Source organism: Miniopterus natalensis, chromosome 20 (genome assembly GCF_054644295.1).
Source record: "Miniopterus natalensis isolate mMinNat1 chromosome 20, mMinNat1.hap1, whole genome shotgun sequence".
NCBI classification, from domain to species: domain Eukaryota; kingdom Metazoa; phylum Chordata; class Mammalia; order Chiroptera; family Miniopteridae; genus Miniopterus; species Miniopterus natalensis.
In genome coordinates this window covers 18,285,892-18,307,401 of record NC_142100.1, presented here as the reverse complement: position 1 = coordinate 18,307,401, position 21,510 = coordinate 18,285,892, and the positions used below count along the sequence as shown (strand labels likewise).

The window sequence follows — 21,510 nt, the reverse complement described above, 5'->3', positions numbered from 1 at the left end:
CAATCGGTGACTCCATATAACTCGCCTTAGTGTTACTGCCATACCCTGCATGTTAATTAACATTCACATTGCCCTTAGGGAGAGACAGGGTTGTGATTTGTGTCTCCACTCTGTGGTTGAGGACAATGAAGCTCAGAGATGTTTATTGACATGACCCAAGTCACATAGTTTCTAAAATAAATAAGGAAGACTAAGAGTGAAGCCCTCCAGCTCCTAGGCCAGTTTTCTCATCCTTAGCAAAGTTTAGGGCCCTTAGGGACAGATCATTCCAGAACCTTCACCCAGGGTGTCTGATGAATATGCCGATTCCCGAATCAGGGTCTCTGGGAGTGGAGTCTAGGAATGGAAGAACAGGAAGGCTAAGTCACTTAGCCAAGGCCTTGAATATGTCAACCGAGGCACCAAGATGTAAGTCACGTCTCTGCTACATGGTGGCAACGACTGAGGAATCACAAATGTGATGGGTGCCACAAAGGAGATGAGGGTCCTACAGGAAGGTGTAGCCACGTTGACTCACATTGAAAAGTCAAGCAAGCAAAGCCTTTTGCCCCCATCTCACCCCTTTCGGCTGTAATTCGAGCATTTGCAGCTGTGTCCTGAATCCAGGGCTTGGCTGATTCTTCAAAGACCTAAAAATAGAGGCCCCTGTTCCCCACCAAGCAATTCCAGATGCCATCTCCCTCTCCCTGCTTCTTGCAGACAGCCATGAGATCTCCCTTCCTCAAATAAAACCACGATGAAATCCCAGGAAAAGCCACCGCTCATTTCTCCGAATGACTTTCCCGCAGACAGTGGAAGTGCTTTGCTCTCCCCAGAAGCACCTAAGAACCGCAAATTAATTACACAGCATAATTAGCTCTGTCTCAAAATCTGGGCAGTGGGCATTTGGAAGCAAGAAGAGTAATAATAGGCTCTGGATGACTACCTTAGTAATGAGAGTTTGCTGAAGAAAAACGAAATTATTCCAGAGGAAGGCTCTGTGATAATGAGCTGCATGTAGCATTTTCTAGTGTGAGGTTAACATTTACTCATGATATGCAATGTGATTTTAAGAATGCACCAATAATTCTTTTTATTTTAATAGTGAAGTATTGATTTTTATTTGCATTACAAAAATATATATATATATACTGATTCATCAAACCCATGAGATAACAGACATTCTTAGGATGAGGCAGCGTGTATCAGCTGCCTATTGCTGTGTAACAAATTACCCCCCAATATTAGCAACGAACATTTATTATGTCACAGTTCCTGTGGGTCAGGAATTCAGGAGTTAATGTTGGGCAGTTCTGGCTCAAGATCTGTCATGCGGTTGTAATCAAGATGTTAGCCAGAGCTGCCATCATCTGAAGGCTCGACCGTGGCTGGCAAATCCCATTCCAACGTGGCTCACATCTGTGGCTGACAAGTCAATGCCAATTATTCACATGAGACACAGAGAGAAGTGATCATGTCCAGTCACACTGCTAGTAAGTAGCAGAGTTAAGATTCTATCTGATTTGAAATCTTAAAATAACTTTATCAAACCAAGAGCATGTTTGGTAAGTTCAGTGACCCATGGGAAGAGGTCATTGTAAAATCTCACTGTAGAAGAGTTCTTACTGTTTTAATGGGCTTGAGAAGTGTGTTTTCCCTCTGACATTAGTAAAGCAGAAAGGCCATCTCCCCATCTGAGGATGACGTCTTTGTTTTAAAGAGGTGTCAAGGAATGACTCCTGCTCAGATCTGCCCGAGATCCAGAACGGCTGGAAAACCACGTCACATACGGAGCTTGTGAGGGGAGCCAGAATCACCTACCAGTGTGACCCCGGCTATGACATCGTGGGGAGCGACACCCTCACCTGCCAGTGGGACCTCAGCTGGAGCAGTGACCCCCCATTTTGTGAGAAAAGTAAGCATAGTCCTGTCTTCTTCCTCTCAATCAGTAAATGATGAATCTCTCCCATGGGTTTTTGCTGTGTGTTTTTTGCATGGATGCAGTGGAATTATTTAATGTAGAATCTGGCCTCCCTTCTACTCCACCAGCTCATTGGTGCTGCTCACAAATGTCGTTTTGTAGCCTTAGGGCAGGGATCTCAGACTCAGGTGACTTCAGAAGCCTGGCAGGTAACGTAACTGAGTGAAATAGACTCATATCAGACAATAGGGAGCGGTATGGACTGTGGTGAAGGGGCGTGTACGTAGCTTGTGTAAAAACATCATTCAAATTCAGGTCTTTAAAATTCCTGTAGTAACCAAGTAAAACCAACTAAGCTGGACCCGACATACTCTCCAGCCACCCTTAATGAACCCGAGATGCATTATCTTCCAAAGAAGCAAAGAGCTAAGTCAGGAACCTTCCTAGACCCTTCTGTGATTCATCTGTGGTCATCAAGGGCCCTAAGGTGCACATGGTCTGATCTCATCTCGTAGTCATGTACTGCACGGACCCCGGAGAGGTGGAGCACTCGACCCGCTTGATTTCGGACCCTGTGCTGCTGGTGGGCACCACCATCCAGTACACCTGCGAGCCCGGCTTCGTGCTGGAGGGGAGCTCGCTCCTGACCTGCTACAGCCGGGAGACCGGCACGCCCATCTGGACATCCCGCCTGCCCCACTGTGTCTGTAAGTCTGTCTGCTGACTCCGTGCTTATTAGACGTTGCTTCCTCTTAGTCATGGAAGAAGACTGGGCTGCCGGGGGGAGGCACTCCACCCTTCAGGAGGGTTTTTGATTATTACTATCACTGGACAGTAGCTAATGCATTGAAAGCAGGGATACGGCAACATTTAAGGTGAATGTACCCGGCGCTGCACGAGGTCCTTTAGAAACGCCCTCTCTTCTTCCCCCAGTAGCCTTGTCTCCATTTTTAGGAGGTTCAGAGAGGTGAGCTCATTGCCGCAGGTCACACAGCTCGTTAATAGTGGAGGCCAGAGGCAAACCCAGACGGTCTAGGGCACTAAATGGGATAGATTTTTTTTTTAATGTTTTTATTGATTCTTATTTCAGAGAGAGGAAGGGAGAGGGAGGGAGAGATAGAAACATCAATGATGGGAGAGTCACTGATGGGCTGCCTCCTGCACGCCCCCTGCTGGGGGTCGAGCCCGAAACCCCAGCATGTGCCCTGACGGGGAATCGAACCGTGACCTCCTGGTTCAAAGGTCAATGCTCAACCACTGAGCCACGCCGGCCGGACTAAATGGGGTAGATTTTAAACTCTGTTTGACCTTGTCTATGTGGAGCCACCAAAGCAAATGTTGGGTTAAAAAAAACAAAAGAAAAAAACCTTTACCGTAAAAATGGGAAAAAGGCTTCCAAGGTCACTCTGAGAAGGGAGGGGTTGCTACTCTCACCAGGCAGAGGAGATGGAGAGCAGGGGTCCAAGTGGCTTGACCGTACCTGGGAATCACCTGGGATGTTTTAAAGCATCACCCAGATATAAGTGGTCTGGGGCGCAGCCCAAGCAATGGAGATTTTTATAGCGCCCCGGGGATGCGATGCGCAGCCGGGGATCAGAGTCATTGCTTAAAGAAAGCAGCTGGCCCTGCGGGAGGCGCCACACCGCACACCCTACCTGGAGTTTAGAAACTGTCACCGGTGCTAATACGATACATCAGTGGGTTATAAACAGCTTCATTAAAGGCATGGCCAGCTTGGGCACCAGAAGCTGCAGGTAGGGCCACATCAAAATTTAAAGTTTCTGCCTAGAAAAGGGGGGTTTATTGTTCTTTTTTTCACACATAACGAGGAATCTTAGGCCACACGGCCCTCTGTTCCCGTCTGCCTCTTCTGTCAGAGTTCTAGAATTTCAGAGCTCAGGGGCGTCTGGGAAATAAAATACAACTGAGGAGTGACTTAGCGATAAGACACAACTGCTCTGTTTCTCAGATAATAACCATAGTTGTTACTCATCTATTGTGTGGGGCATTTTGCTAAACACATTATATGTATTTGTGAAAGTGTAAAATACATTGCCAAACAGATTGTATAAATATATAAATATCTATGACTATGTATGTGTGTGTATGCACACATCATTTATATGTTTGTGTGTGTGTGTATAACTCTGTGTGTGTGTGTGTGTGTGTGTGTCTATGTTAAGAAATTGCAACTCGAAAGCAACTATGATTAAGGTCATAGCACTCCTTTGTGGGCAGAAGTAGGATTCACATTTAGGACCCTGGTCTTCACGCTCAGTGCCCTTTCCGCCAGCCTTGCCTCCACCATCCTTTCACCCTGGTGGCAGGGACGTCCCACTGGAATTGGAGCCCGCCGCACTAACCCTGTAACCACAGCCACATCCCCTCCTCAGTCCCAGACCTTTGTGCCACGGTCACCCTGGCCAGCTCCTGTTACAGGTTGGATTGTGCTCCTGGGTATAGATGTTGAAGTCCTAACCCCCCAGGGCCCGTACCTGTGACCTTTGTTGAAAAGAGAGTCTTCGAAGATGTCATCAGGATAAGATGAGGTCCCACTGGGTGAGGTCGGGTGCCAATCCAATGACTGGTGTCCTTATAAAAAGAGGGAAATGTGGACAAAGGAACAGCCCCGATCTGATGGGCACCTTCTCTGGGCTGTGCCCGTGCCCAATATGAACACGTTTAAACCTCACAGAACTGCATGAATGCTACGTGTGTCCAGTTCAAAGCACATAAAGGAGGCCCAGAGAGGGTGAGGAGCTATCCTGAGGTCACACAGCAGGGAAAGGGAGATCCTAGGATTCCCATTCAAGCCTGAAGAACCCCAAGAGCATTATCACCCCCCTGATCCCTGCAGTCCCAGCTTCTGGGTGGGGCTGCGGTGCTTTATTGTTACCAAAGATCTTCCACCAAGAAGCAGATGGTACAGAGAGCTAATTGCGTAAGCTCTGCCCATCCACAGCTTCCGTTCAGGGTCACTGGAAGTCAAAGCTATGTCCTTTCGCTCCCAGTCCATTCACCCCAAGCCACTTCTAGAACAGACAGGTCAGGTATCGGTAGGGAAAAGAGTCTGGAGTTCACAGTCAGACACACTCCCAGCCCTGCTGGGTGACCTTGGGCAAGTAGCTTGGCCTCTCTGGGCCTCAGAGCTCTCATCTGAGGACTGAAAAGGAAATAATACTCCCTACCGGGCAGGATTGTTGGAAGCAACTCATTTGGTCATTCGATCAGCTCCCCCTATAGGCAGGCTCATGCTAGGAGAAAGGTTCCCAAACTTTCTCAGCTCAGGATACCCTTGGTGTCTCAGGAACTTTTTCCTCCATTTCCTAAGCCAAAATGCCTAATAATTCTACTTATAAGGTAGTTTGGTCCAAACACCTTAATAAGTAGCTATATCCAGAGAACTTAGTAGCCATTTGAGAAAGTAATGCACATAAGTTGAAAGAAATGATTCTGTTTTTATTTCATTCTTAAATAACTAGAGTTACTACTACAGGAATACGTGTGCCTGTGGGGCTCCACTGAACTTCTCAAACCTTGGCATCGGGCTGGACTCTGCCACCTTCATTTCTTGTTCCATGTGGATTTGCCACAGTTCCTGCCTTTAGCACAGTGACCACAGAACACCCAGCCTCGCAAAGATCAGGCGTCAGTAAAGGGAATATGGCTCCATCTCACGTTGAATCTGGCACCTCCCTGGAGCTAGTCACTCCCACAGGTCTGAGAGATGTCACTGGTGCCTCCTCAAAGTTTTACAAAATCTCACAGCACCACTGTGAGTTCATGGTGGCACCCCAGGGCACCTTGGTGCACAGTTTGGGAACCGTAGCGGTTGGCCCTGAAAATACAGCAATGCGTAAACAGACACGATCCATGTTCTGACGGAGCCTGGGGTCTATTGGAGATGAGGGGAGGAAAAACAAATCTGTGAAGAAAATAACAAAGGATTACACACCACCTCCTCCAGGAAGGCCTCCCTGACTGCTCAACTAGGTCGTGTCTCTCTCCTCTGAGTTCCCGTGGCACCTACAGTTACAGCTATCACAGCACTTGCCATAGCTTATTGATGCGATCGGTTTATATATTCAGAGAAGCAAATACATACCTCACTTGCTAGGATTGTATCCAATTAATCCTAGTATCCCTCGGGTCCAGCAGGCTCAACAGTATTTGTTACTATTACTGCCGTTGTTGTTGTTAGCGATTCTAATGTGGCCTTTATTACACCCTGTGGCTTTCTTGGAACTCCCCTTCCTCGGCAGTGGCCTGGTAAATGAACCCTTAGGCTTCCATGAAGAATACAGAAACCAAGAGTAGTGAGGATGTGACGAATTCAGTGAGGGTTCTGTGGGTGGCCCCCCAGAGAAGCATTTGGGGATTCCCCAGGAGGCCCTGGCAGAACCCATGTGGCCAGACTGTGACCTCAGTAAAAGCTCCCATTGGTGAGCTGTCCCCAGGGTCCTCACCGTGGCCAGCATGCCAGGCTCTAGCTGGGTGTGCAGACTCATTTAGAAACTCCTGTCTCTGAGAAAGCAGCGGCTCAGAGGAACCCGTGAGAGCTCGGGGGATCTGAGCCCAAGCAGGGCCCTTTGTTTTAGCAAAACCGTTCAATGCACAGGATTCGAAATCTCAACTTTGAGCATTTTGCTCAAATGGGCTCCAAAAATATACTTTTTTTTTCTTATAGTTAAAGAGAGGAGGACGAATGAGAAAATAGAAACGAGGGTAGGTTGTGATCATGTCTACAAGACCATCAGTCTCACTCGCTTGAATTCCTGGGAGACAACGGGATGGGGGGGTAGGGTCACAGGGATTGTTTAAGCCCTGGGCCGGTGTCTCTCAGCCAGGGGTGACGGTTAACACACACACAAAAGTATTTTTTTGTACAGGACTCACTCATCTGTGAGTTTGTGAAAGGAAATTCTGGAAAGGTCGTGGGGAAATTTTTCTGAGTTACCATTGCCACCTGCTGCCACTTTGCTACATTGCAGGCCATGCACACACTCGCCTTAGGGATCCCTCCCCTCCGCCCAGGAACCAGACCAGCGTCTCATCCCAGCCCCAGCCCCCAGCCCCAGCCTGAGCCCCCAGCCTGAGCCCCAGCCCCCAGCCCCCAGCCCCAACCCCCAGTCCCCAGCCCCCAGCCCCAGCCCCCAGCCCCAGCCCCCAACCCCCAGCCCCAGCCCCAGCCCCAGCCCCCAACCCCCCGCCCCCCGCCCCCAGCCCTCGCCCCCCGCCCCCAGCCCTCGCCCCCCGCCCCCCGCCCCAGCCCCAGCCCCAGCCCGAGCCCCCAGCCCCCAGCCCCCAGCCCCAGCCCGAGCCCCCCGCCCCCAGCCCCCAGCCCTCACCCCCAGCCCCCAGCCCTCGCCCCCAGCCCCCAGCCCCCAGCCCCAGCCCGAGCCCCCAGCCCCCAGCCCCCAGCCCCAGCCCGAGCCCCCAGCCCCCAGCCCCCAGCCCTCACCCCCAGCCCCCAGCCCCCAGCCCCCAGGCCCCAGCCCCCGCCCCCCGCCCCCCGCCCCCCGCCCCAGCCCCAGCCCGAGCCCCCCGCCCCCAGCCCCCAGCCCCAGCCCGAGCCCCCCGCCCCCAGCCCCCAGCCCTCACCCCCAGCCCCCAGCCCTCGCCCCCAGCCCCCAGGCCCCAGCCCCCGCCCCCCGCCCCCGCCCCCAGCCCCCGCCCCCCGCCCCCAGCCCCCGCCCCCAGCCCCCGCCCCCAGCCCCCAGCCCCCGCCCCCGCCCCCCGCCCCAGCCCCAGCCCGAGCCCCCAGCCCCCAGCCCCCAGCCCCAGCCCGAGCCCCCCGCCCCCAGCCCCCAGCCCTCACCCCCAGCCCCCAGCCCTCGCCCCCAGCCCCCGCCCCCAGCCCCAGCCCCAGCCTGAGCCCTCACTCTCTCCCAGCGGAGCACTGATTTCCAGGTGTCCTCTGGAAACCTTCCCTGACCTTCCCCAGGCGAGGCGGGTCCTGGGCGCTGCCCCGGTCACAGGTCACAGCGGCTGCTGCACAGGGTGGCCGTCACCTGACAAGCCGCCCCCTCTCCCGCTGGTCTGGGTCCTGGGCAAAGAGAAACCGTGCTTTCCAGCTCGCCACTCTAACCCGTCTCGTGGGACAAGCCTGGCACAGGGGGCAGGGTTACGCCTGCTGTACCCTGCAGCCCCGAAAATGAGTGAATTCCAGACTCTGGGGGCTCAGGAGCCACCAAGCGCGGTGCGTGGGGCCGCCGGTGGTGCTGAGGGGCTGAGACGGTGCCCCGATTAACTCTGTGATGTTTCGTTTGGTTAAGAAGATGAACACTGACGTCGGAAATCTGTGATGATAGAAATGTTTCGGGTGAGGCTAAGTTGTATAGCACTACTTCCGTGGAAAATAGAAATAGTAAGTAAACAGGAGTATACTTCGCACCAAAAGACAGCGAAAATTGTAAAGGCCACACGATAACCAGCGTTGACTGGGAGCTCGCTCTGTGCTGCTCACCTCACGTGCACGGGCCCATTTACCCCTCAGAACAACCCTGTGAGAAAGCCCATTTTACAGGTGCGAAAGTCGAGGCTCAGAGACGTCAATATTTTGCCCACAGAGGTTATTTATGACGCTCCTACTGTGTACACCGGGGTCGTTTATGACGCTCCTACTGTATACCAAGCGCTGAGCTTCAAACAAGACTTAACAGGCTCGTTTCCAGTGAGGGAAACTGATATTAAGTTAATAAATACAATACAGGGTGTGTAGTGCTAGGGTGGAGGCAGAACTGGAAGGACTAGTGACTGAACTCAGGGTAGGGGGCATCAGCGAAGGCTTCCTGGAGGTGGAGAAATGAGGGCTGAGTATTGAGAGACGAGACCGGTCCAGCGTGGGTGCACAGGTAAGGTGTAAGGCGAGATGCAGGAGGAATATCTCATAATTTAACACCGCCACCCATCATTTATAGAGTATCTAGGACGTGCCAAGAGCATTTTACACCATTATCTTATTTAATCTTTCAAGTCCCTATGAGATGGATACTAGTTTTATTCCCATTTTACTGATGAGGAAACTGAGGCTCGGAGCATCTGCGGCCCTTGCTGGAGGTCACACAGGCTCTTGGGCAGGAATCCGCAGAGATCTGCGTCATCTCATCAGAGCTCCTTTTGGTTTGCCTTTCAGCCGAAGAGTCCTTGGCATGTGACAACCCTGGGCTACCCGAAAACGGATACCAAATCCTGTACAAGCGGCTCTACCTGCCGGGAGAGTCCCTCACCTTCATGTGCTACGAGGGCTTCGAGCTCATGGGCGAAGTGACCATTCGATGCATCCTGGGACAGCCCTCGCACTGGAACGGGCCCCTGCCTGTTTGTAAAGGTAAAGAAATCTGCTGGGAACACGGGGACTGCGGGACCCGGAGCTGTCAGGACCGGCTTGCAGGGACTCTGAATCTGCTCCCAAAAGCTGAGCTACCGCATTGCATTAAATCTAAGGTACCACCATGATTTTCTGCACTACTGAGAAAGAAAAAAATTACTGCCAATTAAACTATGACACAATGCCCTCTCCTTGCTTAGCATTTTTATTTTGACTTATAAAGAGCTCTCTCGAGCCTAGATTTTTATCAGAAACGAGGGCCATTCTGCTTTTGATTCCTGTTTCAACAGCGTGGTTTAAATGTTCCCTGTCTCCCTTCTCGCAACCACTTGGTTCCCAAGGATTACAAGGCTTAAAGAAATTAAGCACTTAGATAAACTGAGAAATATAGCAGAAGCTCACCCAAATGCTTTCTCGTATCATGTGATCTGGGAAATGATTTCATATTAAAATGGATTTAAGTTTGGTTTAAGTAAAACAGACACGTCTATAAAGTGAACCAGCGCTGTGTGGATAAGGCCCGAGGCTAGAGAAAGTCAAGCCGTCCAGGTTTCAGTCCTGCCTCTGTCGCTCAGAAGCTGTGTGAGGTTGAGAAGGCCCTTCACTCCTCTGATCCTCTGTTTGCTCATCTGTAAAATGGGGGTGATAATAGTATCTGCCTAATGAGACTGTTGTGAGCGTTAAATGAGCAAATAGATACCTGACCCGTGGCGGGTGCTCAGTAGTTATTCATTATGGCTGCTGTCGCCCTTGTTTCTTTCTCTGTCTTCTCCCCCCTCGGGAACTTGGGAAGGTGCAGCACCCAGGCATTTGACTAAATTCGGTACCCCAAGATAAATAACACAGGACACCAACTTCGGGAAAGCGTGGCGTGGGCCTTGCTCTTCTTTTCGGTTTCATAACACGCACAACGAATCCACTTGACACTGACCGGTGCTCTCTGTTTCTCTTTCAGTTAATCAGGACAGCTTTGAACACGCGTTAGAAGGTGAGGTCCTACTGGAAAAAAATCCAATAAATCAAGCTCAGAGCAAGAAAAAAACAAAAAAAAAAACACCCCCGGGCAGGTCCTAAACTATCCTGGTCCAGGTGCTTACAAAAAATAAACCAAAAAAAAAAAGAGTGTAATTCTCAGCTGCCCCCATGACCACCCCTCCCAATGATGGGCCTGGACTCAGTTGCAAAGAACCAGCACCAACTCCTCCAGCCTCCGCCTCTCCCCCCGGAGGTGGTTCTCCAACGGCTAAGGCTCCCTGACGTCAGTGAGCGGGTGCAGGACTGGGAGAGCGGGTGCTCACTGGGAGCCAGGCGCCCGTGCGGGCTGAGCGCCTGCGGCATGAGGGCCTCACTGGCTTATGTGTTCAGTAGCAGAAGCGGCAGCCGAGACGTCCTTGGAAGGGGGAAGTATGGCCCTGGCTATCTTCATCCCGGTCCTGGTCATCTCCTTACTGCTGGGAGGAGCCTACATCTACATCACCAGGTAGGGAGCTTCGGGGTGAGGGGGGCCTGCTGAGAGGCTGGGCATTGCACCTCTCTGGACCTCAAGGTCTCCCCCTGTAGCTTGGGGACAGTGGCATGTGTGTGATTGAAGCGGTGGTGCGAGTCAGCGCACGTCGGGACAAATATCTATGCTGGAGACCTACCAACCCTCCGTGGTAGGAGGGCTGAGCATGCACCAGCCAATGAGACAGAGACTCTCCCTGACCTCGAGGAGCTGTGGTTGGGTGGGAGAGAGAGACATCTCACATCGCCAGGCACACCAACCCATTCATTCCGTCATTCACTCACTCATTCATTCATTCACTTACTCAACGACTCTATGCATTGGCAATCGAATGGGTACCAGGCATTGTCCCGGGTGTTTGGCGATCGTAGAACTTGCCTTTGGTGAAGAAGGAAGATATTGAACCATGGCTAAGATAGTCACTAATGTATTCAATTTCACAATTACTGAGCACTGACTATGTGCCAGGCAGTGTCCTGGACTCTAGGGACATCATTGTGAAAAAACAGAACAGAACTGAAGGAAATCTTTGCCCTTCTGGTGCCCCGGTTCTAACTGGGGGGAGAGGGGGGAGGAATAGACACTAGTACACAGGAAAGTATGTAGTACATTAGAAGGTGATAAATGCGGGGAGAAAAGAAAATCAGGAAGGGAGAAAAAAGGAGCTGGGATAGGGCAGTGGATCCACCTTAAACGGAGTAGGTAGAGGAGGCCCAGTGGAGAAGAGGCATTTGGGGAAGGGCTGGATACAAAGGAAAGATAAACTATGCAAATATCTGGGATTAGAGGATTCCGGGCAGAGCAGAAGCTTATGCAAAGGCCCTGAGGCAGGTGTTTCCCTAATATAATCTTCCCTGCCCTCTTGGAGCTCACAGTCTAGCAGGCCAGAGGAGAAATACACAAATTATAATGCCCTGTGGTAAACATAATGGAGGAAGGAGTGTGGTAACAGAGGAGGAACCGCTTTAAATAGGTGGTCCGGGCAGGCTGCTCTGAGGCAGCCAGTATCAGTAAGTGCTCAATAAATGCCCTCGGCATTGAAGAAGGACTGGAATCCTTTTCAGGTGAAAACAATCCCGCTCAGAGGCGGTACCGAGGCTTAATTACCACCGCCTGGGTTAGAAGCTGAGAGCAATTATGATCTCGGCTTTCACCCCACCCGGATTCTCTCGCCCGCTGAAAGCTGTTTCCACACAAGCCTCCTCGTCCTTCGAGGAGGTGCCGCGCTCAGAAAGTGGCACTAACTCTTCCCCTCGGGCAGCGACTTTCAACCCGTGCGCTGCAAGAATTTTTAAAACACGCAAGACCTGACTGTTTAGTCAGGGGCACTGACCCCTTTGCCCTTAGATTGTCAAATTTAAAAACTGGCAACAGCCAACACCGCAAGAGCCGTCTGGTGGGCATGCCCCGTCTTGAACCATAAATGCGTAGGTCGTGTAATAGAGCTGCCTCTTATTGGTCACGGGGCATAATAAGATTGCGTCTGATTAATGAATTCTTGGTACCAGAAATCCTTATATACAAGCACAGGCACCTGATTTTTTAAAAAGTCACTTTGGAGCAAAAAGAGTAGGTCATTACTATTATTTTTTTTTTTAATCAATCGAAATTATACCTATTTTTTGGCAGATCTGCAAAACATATATTTGTTGGCGTGCCGCAGAATTTTGGTAATTAGTCTATGTGTGCCATGCGACGAAAGGCGAGGAAGGTGTCCCTAGTCCGAGGAAGTGACTCCTCTCTCCTCCTGTCTCTTGCCCAGGTGTCGCTATTACTCCAGCCTCCGCCTGCCCCTGATGTACTCTCACCCCTACAGCCAGATCACCGTGGAGACCGAGTTCGACAACCCCATCTACGAGACGGGGGTGAGTTGGTCTCTCCTCTCTCCGGGCGCCTCCCTCTTTGCCTGCTCTGAATTCTCTGCCACCCAAACTGAAGGATCTGTCTCCCTTGGCCCGCGGCGGCCCTGGCAGAAAGGCGTGGGCATGGCCAGCGGTCCTGCCTCCCCCCCCCCCCCCCCCCCCCCCCCCCGGCTCGGACCCCGACTGAGCCAGGCGCGGAGAGGGCCCGGCTCTCTTCCCAAGCGGGTGACAACCTGGCACGCTGCTCCTGCTCGGTCGAAGGCTCACAGGAGGAAGGGGCTGCACCAAGTGCCCGTGGAGAGACGGCTGAGACGGGTCGGAGCCCACCGGTGGCCTGGTGGCAACGGGCGACATTGCCACGCACCTGCTCCGCTCGCGGTGATGGCAGACGGGCAGGGCGCGTGCAGAGACACACGTGCACTTTTCCAGCCCCTCTCGTCACCCATTTCCTTAGAGGCCACTGGCCAGAGCGAGTCAGGGTCAGAGGGGCGGGCCCTGCAGTGTCACACGGCCAATGACGCGGACACGGGGGATGTGCTGGAACCGGCAACGCCGCACGAGGCCTAAGGGATCCCCGCTTCTCTCTCTCGCAGGAGACCAGGGAGTATGAAGTGTCCATCTAAAGAGCTGCGCCCGCCGAGGGAAGCCCCAGATACGACCTCAACCACGACCTCCTCGAGCAGCTCATCCAGGGCCCGGGTGGCCTTGGATGGCAGACCCCCAGAGTGCCGGCTGTCTTTTCTTCGGACTCTTTCTTGAAGACTTACTGTTTTCTCCACTGTATTTATTATATTTAAAACCGAAACGGGTGTGGTCGGGTGCGTTGCGCTGCGGGCGGATGCTGGAGGCCTGCGGGATGGAAACGCAGCGGCGGGGCGAGACCAGGCGCAGGGCCCCCCGGGGCGATGCCATTCTGCGGCCGCATCAGATTGCATGCATCTCTCAGACCCGCGCCCACGGTGTCCTTAGTTCAAATCCGAGTCCCCGGGCCAGGTTGGAAACGGTGTTTTTTTTGGATTAACCTGGGCTGCAGTTTCACATGGATCCTTAAACAGGGCCGCCCCCCAGACACACCCCGTGTCCCCTCTTCCGGTTTCCCCGGCTTCTGAGAGGTCTTGCCACGTCCCCTCCCTCCCGTGGCTCTTCCGAAAGCAGCAAAGGTGTTCGCTTAACATCTCCTTCACCACCCTGGCCTCCCTGGATGCTGGCAAAATAACAAAATGTTTTCCTTCTAGGACAGAGAGAAATGACAAGGGAAGTCAGAGAGGATGAGAGATGCGAGAGTTGGGGTGAGGAACTGGGCGAGGGGGGAGCCCTGGTCGCGGGAATCGAGTTAATAAAATGTTCTTCTCTGACACTCCTTCGGCGACGGAGGAGCAGGTCATTTATGCGACAGGCGCCGGAATCGGTGGCCTCGTCCAGGCTGCGGTCGCAGATCCGCCTTTGGGGGCAGGGCCAGCTTCGTCCTTGGGGTTAGAAGGGTTTGTGTCGGAGGGGACGTACCACGGCCTGAAATCCAGGGTGAGCCGTGCTTTTCTCCTGGGCTGCTGGAATGCCTGAGCCCTCAAAACAGGGGAGACTCGAGAGCACTGTTTCTCCAAAAGGTGTCATTTCAGAATATATTTGCCATCACGTATTTCAGGGGAAGGGAGGGTCCTAGGAGAAGCAACTGGTTTTCTACTGTCTGAAGCTCCGCCCAGATGTTGGACAGGCCCCGGGATGCAGAGAGGCAGAAGCAGGGGGTTTAAAACCACAAAGGAATTCACACCATAGGATTCAAACCCCAATGAGGCGAGGGGCAGGGACTTCAGGCCAGAAAGGAATCCATAGGACCTTACTCACTGCACGAGCATCCTTCTGTTTTACCAGCGTCGTTTCATCCCGCCCCAGTGGGACTGGGGAGCGTGTCACTATCAAGGAAGAGTCTCTCCTAAATACAGGTATAAAGAAAAGGCAGGGGTGGCGAATGCGTGGAAGGAACGTGGGACTGTCAGTCACCTCCCAGGGACAGCCGATGGCTCAGAGAGGCGCAGAGGGCCAATGCCTCGGGGGTCGTCTTTGCCCCCACCCACGCTCTCTAGGTGGTTTTAAGTCGACTGTTTGCAAACAAGGAAAGGCATTTCCAGCTGCCGTGTCGTTGGGAGAGTGGCTGGGCGTCTGTATTCTGGTAGCTTGTTCTGGAAACATCTGGAACAGCAGAGGGTTCACACACACATAACCCTCCTCCCGGCAAGGACCCTGAACCTCGCTCAGCCTCGGCGGCCTGAGGCTGGAAGATGCCCTCCCGCCGGGGAAGATGAGGCTCCCCAGGGCACCGTGCATGGCCCAGGGCAAGAGATAACCAGGGGCCGCCTGCCAGCCGCCCAGAGCCCACCCCGCTTTCTGGAAGAACCAGAGGAGAAGCTCCAGACCCTTGGTGAGCGTGGAGAAAGCCCAACAGAAAGAACCCAATCTTTGCTTTTATTTCCAGCATGATGGTTAGTCTAGCCCTAACCCCGGGGTGTCTGCAAAGAGCTCTGTTAACGATTCTTCATTTTAGAACATCCGATGGTTCCGTGACGACAAAGCAGTCGCCTCCCGTAAAGACTGACAAAGTGCAACATCTCTATTCTAACCTTGTCCCCAAAACCGGCCAGGCCGTGGCCCAGGGATTCTTATTGGTTATTGGGGGGGATAGAAAAGGCGTTGATTCCCCCCCCCCCAGGATACCGATGTCTTAGTTCTGTCTTGGTAGTATAGCACCTGTACCATATTTTAAAAGTTTGTTTTAGCCTAAAGATGGATCGTGCGAGCTTGACCATGTACCGTGTGATTGCAAAGATAGGTCGGTGTTTATTTTCCGTTCTGAGTGTGTATCTGTAACATGTAAAGGTAAAGAAATCGTCATTCTAGTGCCAAAAAAAAAAAAAAAATGTGCCAGGCACCTCACTTCAGGTCATCTGTGTCTGTTTTTATAAGATCAATATTGAAACCCGTTGGGATTGAATATTTTTGAACAGGACGCGATCTCGAGAAACTCGAGAACAAACTGAGCCTTCCTACGAGCTACTCTTTGTTTTTAAAACAGTGGGGAAATACGTTTATAGAGAGTTGGAGCTTCAGAGGACGCACTTGGTGGCATGTGCTACGTGCCGGTGCGTACCCGCTGGATCTGTCAGCTGGGCCCCGGGCCTTGGAAACACCCACACTCTCCCCTCTTCGGCTTGGAGCTGATCCTTCTGCTATTTTGGGGAGGGGGTGGGGTGTAGAATTATTTAGCCAACGTAAGCATTCCGGTGGCTCTTCGATGGCCATCCTTACTTAGTTCCCTAGACGTGCTTTAAGTGCGACCCTCTGAAGCCAGCTCCCTGGAGAGCCTACGGGCCGGGCGGGCGGCTTTGGAAACGGCCCGACAGCCCTGCGGGGAACGAAGTGGCCGCACAGTCAGGACGGTTGTGTGATCGGAAGCGACTTGGCAAACACCGGGGTAGATTGAGACTGAGCATGAGCCTTGGGCAAAAATGACCTTTCTTTGGGTGAGTCCGAAGAGCATGACTTTTCTCTGCCCTTGCGTGGTCATGGCGGGGCGTGTGAGTTGTTAAGCACCCCCAAGGGTAGGCGTTCTCCTGGGATGTTTTCATTTTTCATTTTTATCCCCAAACAGAAGAAAAAGCAAAAGCAACTTTCTAAGCTAGGATAATGAAATTACATCACTTTCCACTTTGTATATATTGATGCTAATAAAACAAGTGAAAAAAGAGTCAGATCTATGGGGGTTTTGTTACAAACAGTCGAGGTGGGCGCCCGGGGGAGGGGGTCGGTGGGGGGGGAATGTTCCCAGTTTCTGGGGATTAGGTTGGCGGACACCTACTGAGACGTTGAATGCCAAGACAGGACTGCCAACCTGGGACTAGTTCTGGGGACGTCTGGGGAAATACAAAATAGCATAGCAACAACAACTGGCTCAGTCCTTTTTCTTGGTTTGGGTTTATTTTACATTTTAGACACACTTTTTATTTCAGAATAGTTTTCGATCTCCTGGTTATTTGATGCACTTTAATATCTCATTTACTCCTGTGAGTAAAGTAACTATTACTATTTTCGGCTTACAGACGTGGCAGCTGAGGCTCAGAGAGGCCGTCACTTGCCCAAGTTCACGCAGCTGCGACGGGAGGGAATGGGACCCAGGAGGTCCGGCCCCCGCTGGGCAGGGATTACTGGAGGCCAGCCTGAAGCAGTGCTGCCTCCCCCCAGAGCACCCAGAAACAAGGCGGGCTCTTCTAGCCCGGGGACATCTTCAACACCGGGACTCTGCCTTGTTTGGCGTCTGTCCCGGGAGCTGTTTGGCTGGGTTTGGTGGAGGCTAAGAGCTGGAACCCTGAGTCTGAATCTTGACTCAATCAATGATTCCCAGCTCCTTGGGGTGAGGCGTCCAGGGGTGAGAGAGGGCAACACCTCCCTATATCATTGTGGAGGTCCCCAATACGGGCCTGTACATTCCCACAAGCAACTAAAGGTCCTCAGTGTGATAGAATGCTGGAGCAGACACTAAACAGTGCCTATCCAGTATCTGTTCCCCTTCTCTTCGCTAACAGAACCCCAATTTTGTTCAGAGCAACAACAAACCCATCCTAAACAATGGGTCACGGTTGGGTTCAATTATGACCATCCCGTTACCCATTTTCCCAGCCCCCCTTGCCGCTAGGGTTGATCCTCTGACCCCTTCTGATCAACGGGCCTTCGCAGAAGCTGGCTTGGTGGGGGCGGGGGGGGGGGGACGGGGGTGCTCTAAGAAGAGTTTGCTTTCCTGATAAGAGGGGACACAGCTGGCCCAGCACCCGCCCCCTTTCCTCCTACCTTGAACCCAGCGGTGATGCCTCATGATGTGATCGGCCAACCTTTGCATTAAAATGCAGCATAGGATAGAAAAAGTCGTTTCAACACGAATTTCATGGTTTTAAAGATTTTTAAAGACCTAATTTTTATTTCCTTCCATTTCCAGTATGTTTCTGTTTGCGCTAAATTAAGAAACTGCCATTCTAAAACGATGCTAGTATTGCTACGGTTTGCAATATAGCTGCCTGGCACACAGTAGGCACGCTTAAACATTTGCTGAAGGAATGAACATCGACCAGCAGAGGTCTAGGGCACGGAAAGTGCCCTGAGGGTGCTGGGTCCCTTAAGCCACCAGAGGGCGTCCTCAGCGCGGCCTATTGGAGGCCTTCATACTCCCAGAGAAACAGCCACACTTGGCTTCCCCAGAGAGTTATTTTCATTGAGCAAAGTCATCTGATGAAGTGGGTTGTTTCTGATACAGAGAATTCTGTTTGGAGAATTAGCGGGTGTCCCTCACTCTTGCCGGTTACCTGAAATACAAGGAATGTTCAATTCGTCGGACCTCTTAGTTTCAAGGGACAGAAACCCAGGCCAAACTGGCTTCATCCGAAAGAGCGTTGGTTCATATGATTGTAAAGACAAGAGGAAGAAGGTCTGATTTTCAGGCCAGTGGGGATCCAAGAGCCCCAACAATGTCCCCAGGAATCTGTCTTTTTCCATTTCTGGGCTTTGTTTCTCTTGCTCTTGTTTTCATTTACAGGCAGGCTTGTCCCACGTGGCAGCAATTGCCAGCAGGTGAAGCCTCCAGCAGCCCGAAAACTCCTGCAGAAAGAGTGAGGCAGCTTCCCACTGGCCCGGCCTGGGTTGCAGGGACCCCCTCCCAGCCAGTCGGGGAGCCTCTGGCCAGACTGCGGCCAGGTGCTCCTAAGTGTCAGGAGGAGGGGTCCTCCCGCCAGGCGCAGGGCCTGAGAGCCCCTTTCTCCAAGGTTCTCGAAACCTGGGAATTTGTCACCAAGAGAAGGGAGCCTCGATTTCCGTTACAACCAGCCCGCGTCGTTCCTGACATGACAAAGGGGCCTTTTGGAAGTGTTGGGATCCAGACCAAAATGTACCAGGATCTTCCTAAAGAGACATCCAGCTGCTGGGCCATGATGTCAGAATAAAGGTATGGCCTGTTCGTCGCAGTTTAATGAAATCGCTTTGATTATATAAAGCCCTCAGAGCCTTCTCCAGGAGAAAATAGTTGCAAGTCAGGAGGGATGGGGGAGGGGGTTAATTGGGGAAGCAGTGAGGCTTTAATTATCCTTTGTGAAGAGATCCAGGTAAAAGCAGCATCCTCACGCCCTGGACGCTGTGGCTCAGTTGGTTGGGCGTCCTTGGGTGCACGGAAAGGTTGCTGGTTCGAGTCCTGGTCAGGGCAGCGGGCTGGGCCCCAGTAGGGGGCAAGCAGCTGATGTTTTGCTCTCCCATCGATGTTTCTATGTCTCCCTCTCTCTCCCTCTCCTTTCCTCTCTCTCTAAAAATCAATAATAAAGCAGTCTCCCTTCACCCAGGTCCCTTTCTCTGCCTCTTTCCTTATTGTCTCTCTCCCTGATTCTTTGTGCCTGTTTCCCTCCGTCTGTTTTGCTTTCCGTCTCCATTTCTCTCCGGGTTTTTCTCTTGGTCTCTCTGCTTCCCGCCCCCACCACATCACCCCCGCAGCAGCTCCCTCTCCCCGGACCCGATTGTCAGGCTGCTCACGATGTGGGCTGCCTTAAAACCTGTCACACAGGTACCCTGGCTGGATTTTACCTCTGTCTACCTCTGTTTAAAAAAAAACCTTTGGCCTTTGAGATTCCAACAAAGAGAGCATTGCATGACCTCAGGGAACAGCGGCGTGGGGAACCAAAACCTCGTTCCTATTGCTCTGTGAATTTGAAAGATGCACAGCCCCAGGGTGTGGAGGCCCCTGGAGGCCCCGTGGGAGTTGCTCCACACCCAGTCCTGGCCTGCTTCCCCCCCTTCTCCCCCCCCAAACACACTGTAAACACCAAGGGGAGCCGAGCTGATGACAGTTTTGTTTTCTGGAGTCTCAACATGCAGAATAGATAACCCAGCAGTTGCTTCCTAATCCCGCTGAGCCATTTGCCACAAATCCCTCTTTTGTCACAATTTAGCTGTGAGTCTAAGAGAGTGACAAGAGAGGAGGAGCAGAGTGAGGCTGTGAAGAGATCCCCGGGAGGTGTTAAGAACATAGAGCCAGACATCCTTGGGATCAAGACTGGCTGGACACCCAAGGGCTGTGCCCATAACCTTGGGCAGGGCGACAGCTAACAAGTGTTTAGCATCCCCAGGGCGCCTGGCGTTGTGATAAGCTCTGTAGAGATGCTCTCATTTCATCTTCCCAGCAACCCTGTAAACAACAAGCCAGTATCGATACAGAGGCTGAGGCTCGGAGAGGTTCGGTAACTCGTGCAATGTCACACAGCCACATGGTCGACCTTCAAACAGTCTGGTTCCTGAGCCCAGGGCCTGGAGATCATTGAGGGGTGGTGGTTCCTGGGGCCTCCCTCCCACTGCCCTGACCACGGCACCTTGATTTCAGAAATGTTTCGAATGGAAAGCCCAGCCTAGACCACGTGCCTCTCCCTGGCCAATCGTTGCAACTCTGGTGCCTCAATCAGGTGCCTCGCTGGGCTTAAAAATGCTGCTCCCGGGAGGAAAGGCTGGGGATTCTGGGCCAGCGGGACCCGGGCCTCATCTAGATACGTGTACCGACGATCTCCTAGTAACTGCGCACCACTCCAGTTCGCTATTATCAGAAATGCTAAGCTGAAACTTCTCACCTGAACCTATTCAGGCCTCTAGATAAAACTCTCGGTTGACAGAAAATGCCCCAAAATAAAACAAGCTAAAAGGACACCCCCCGGGAACTGCTCAGAAAAATGCAAAAAGGCTGGCTCTAAGCGGAGGCTGCGCACGTGGTGGTGTTTTTTGGTGCACGGTGGTGCATTGTTGTTGTTTTTAACCTTTTCGGTGTGTGCAAAATTTTTCAAAATAAAAAGAACTTGCGGGAACGAGCAAAGGAAGAGGGACTGAATGAGATACTGCCTTGCACCTCCCAGGATGGACATCGGTTTGAAAACAGAACAGGCTGACTGTTGGCGATGGGACCTCGGTATGACTGCCCTGGGAGCAGCGGGGCGGCTCTTCAAAAAGTTCGCCGTTGAACTGACTTTCAAACGATGCAGCAATTTTCGTGTTTAGGCAAATGGAATGAGAGCGTGGGACTCAAACAAAAAACCTGTACATGGATGTTCATAGCCCCCAAATGGAAACGACCTGAATGTCCATCGGTGAACAGGCGAGTAAATTAATAGTGGTTTAGCCACACAATGGAACAGCATTCAGCCACACAAAAAAAAGTGAAGTACTGACACCTACTGTGGCATGGAGGAAGCTTGGAAACACTACCCTGGGTGAGAGAAGCCAGACATGACGGTCACATACCGTATGATTCCGTTCATACGAAATAGCCGGTGTCGGTAAACCCACAGAGACAGGAGGCAGATGGGTGGTGTGAGGGGGGTAACTGCCTAACAGGTACAGGGTTTGTGGGAGGGGTGAAAATGTTTCCCATTCGAGGTGGAGTTGCACAGCACTGTGAATGTAATAAATGTCATTCCATTGGTGGGAAAATGAAATAAAAATAAATATATCAAAAGCCCACCTGTCCATAGGTGAGTAGGGAAGTGAGGCAGGGAAGGAGAGGCGGCCAATAAAAAAAAAAAAAATGCAGGAAGCAAGTCATGCATCTGCCTGATGGGCTCTGTCCCACGGGGGAGCCCTGGGAACCAGTGTGGACACACGGCTTAGTGTCCCCATTTTGAGCCGCGAGAAAGCAGAGAGAATTGTTTCCCAGCTCCCATCAGTCACAGGATAAGGGCTGCTCTCAGACGGTGGTAATTCCCTGCCACTGCGGCCTGCCACCTGTGCCAACAGACGGGGCTCTCCCGGGAAGCCCTCAGGACAAGGGACACAGGTGCGGAGAAGCAGTCAGGACCAAGAGGATCTGCAGCATCTCCTGCAGCTCCCAAGATGAACGTACGTGATATGACAA

General features: G+C 52.2%; 1 protein-coding gene across 3 annotated transcripts in view; it reads left to right on the top strand.

Annotated features, from left to right (window-relative positions):
• The window catches only part of SEZ6L (seizure related 6 homolog like), a 118,796-nt gene extending 102,467 nt beyond the window's left edge, over window positions 1-16,329 (top strand). Inside the window, exons 11-17 of one of the 3 annotated variants that reach the window (XM_087828813.1) lie at window positions 1,700-1,894; window positions 2,416-2,607; window positions 9,036-9,230; window positions 10,186-10,218; window positions 10,602-10,710; window positions 12,497-12,599; window positions 13,190-16,329. In XM_087828813.1, coding sequence (XP_087684939.1) covers window positions 1,700-1,894; window positions 2,416-2,607; window positions 9,036-9,230; window positions 10,186-10,218; window positions 10,602-10,710; window positions 12,497-12,599; window positions 13,190-13,219 — 857 coding nt within the window. In that variant the 3' untranslated portion in view covers window positions 13,220-16,329. Of the gene's footprint in view, window positions 1-1,699; window positions 1,895-2,415; window positions 2,608-9,035; window positions 9,231-10,185; window positions 10,219-10,595; window positions 10,711-12,496; window positions 12,600-13,189 lie in introns of all 3 variants that reach the window. The other 2 variants (XM_087828812.1, XM_087828811.1) reach the window with 2 other exon arrangements.
• The last annotated feature ends 5,181 nt before the right edge of the window (window positions 16,330-21,510 follow it).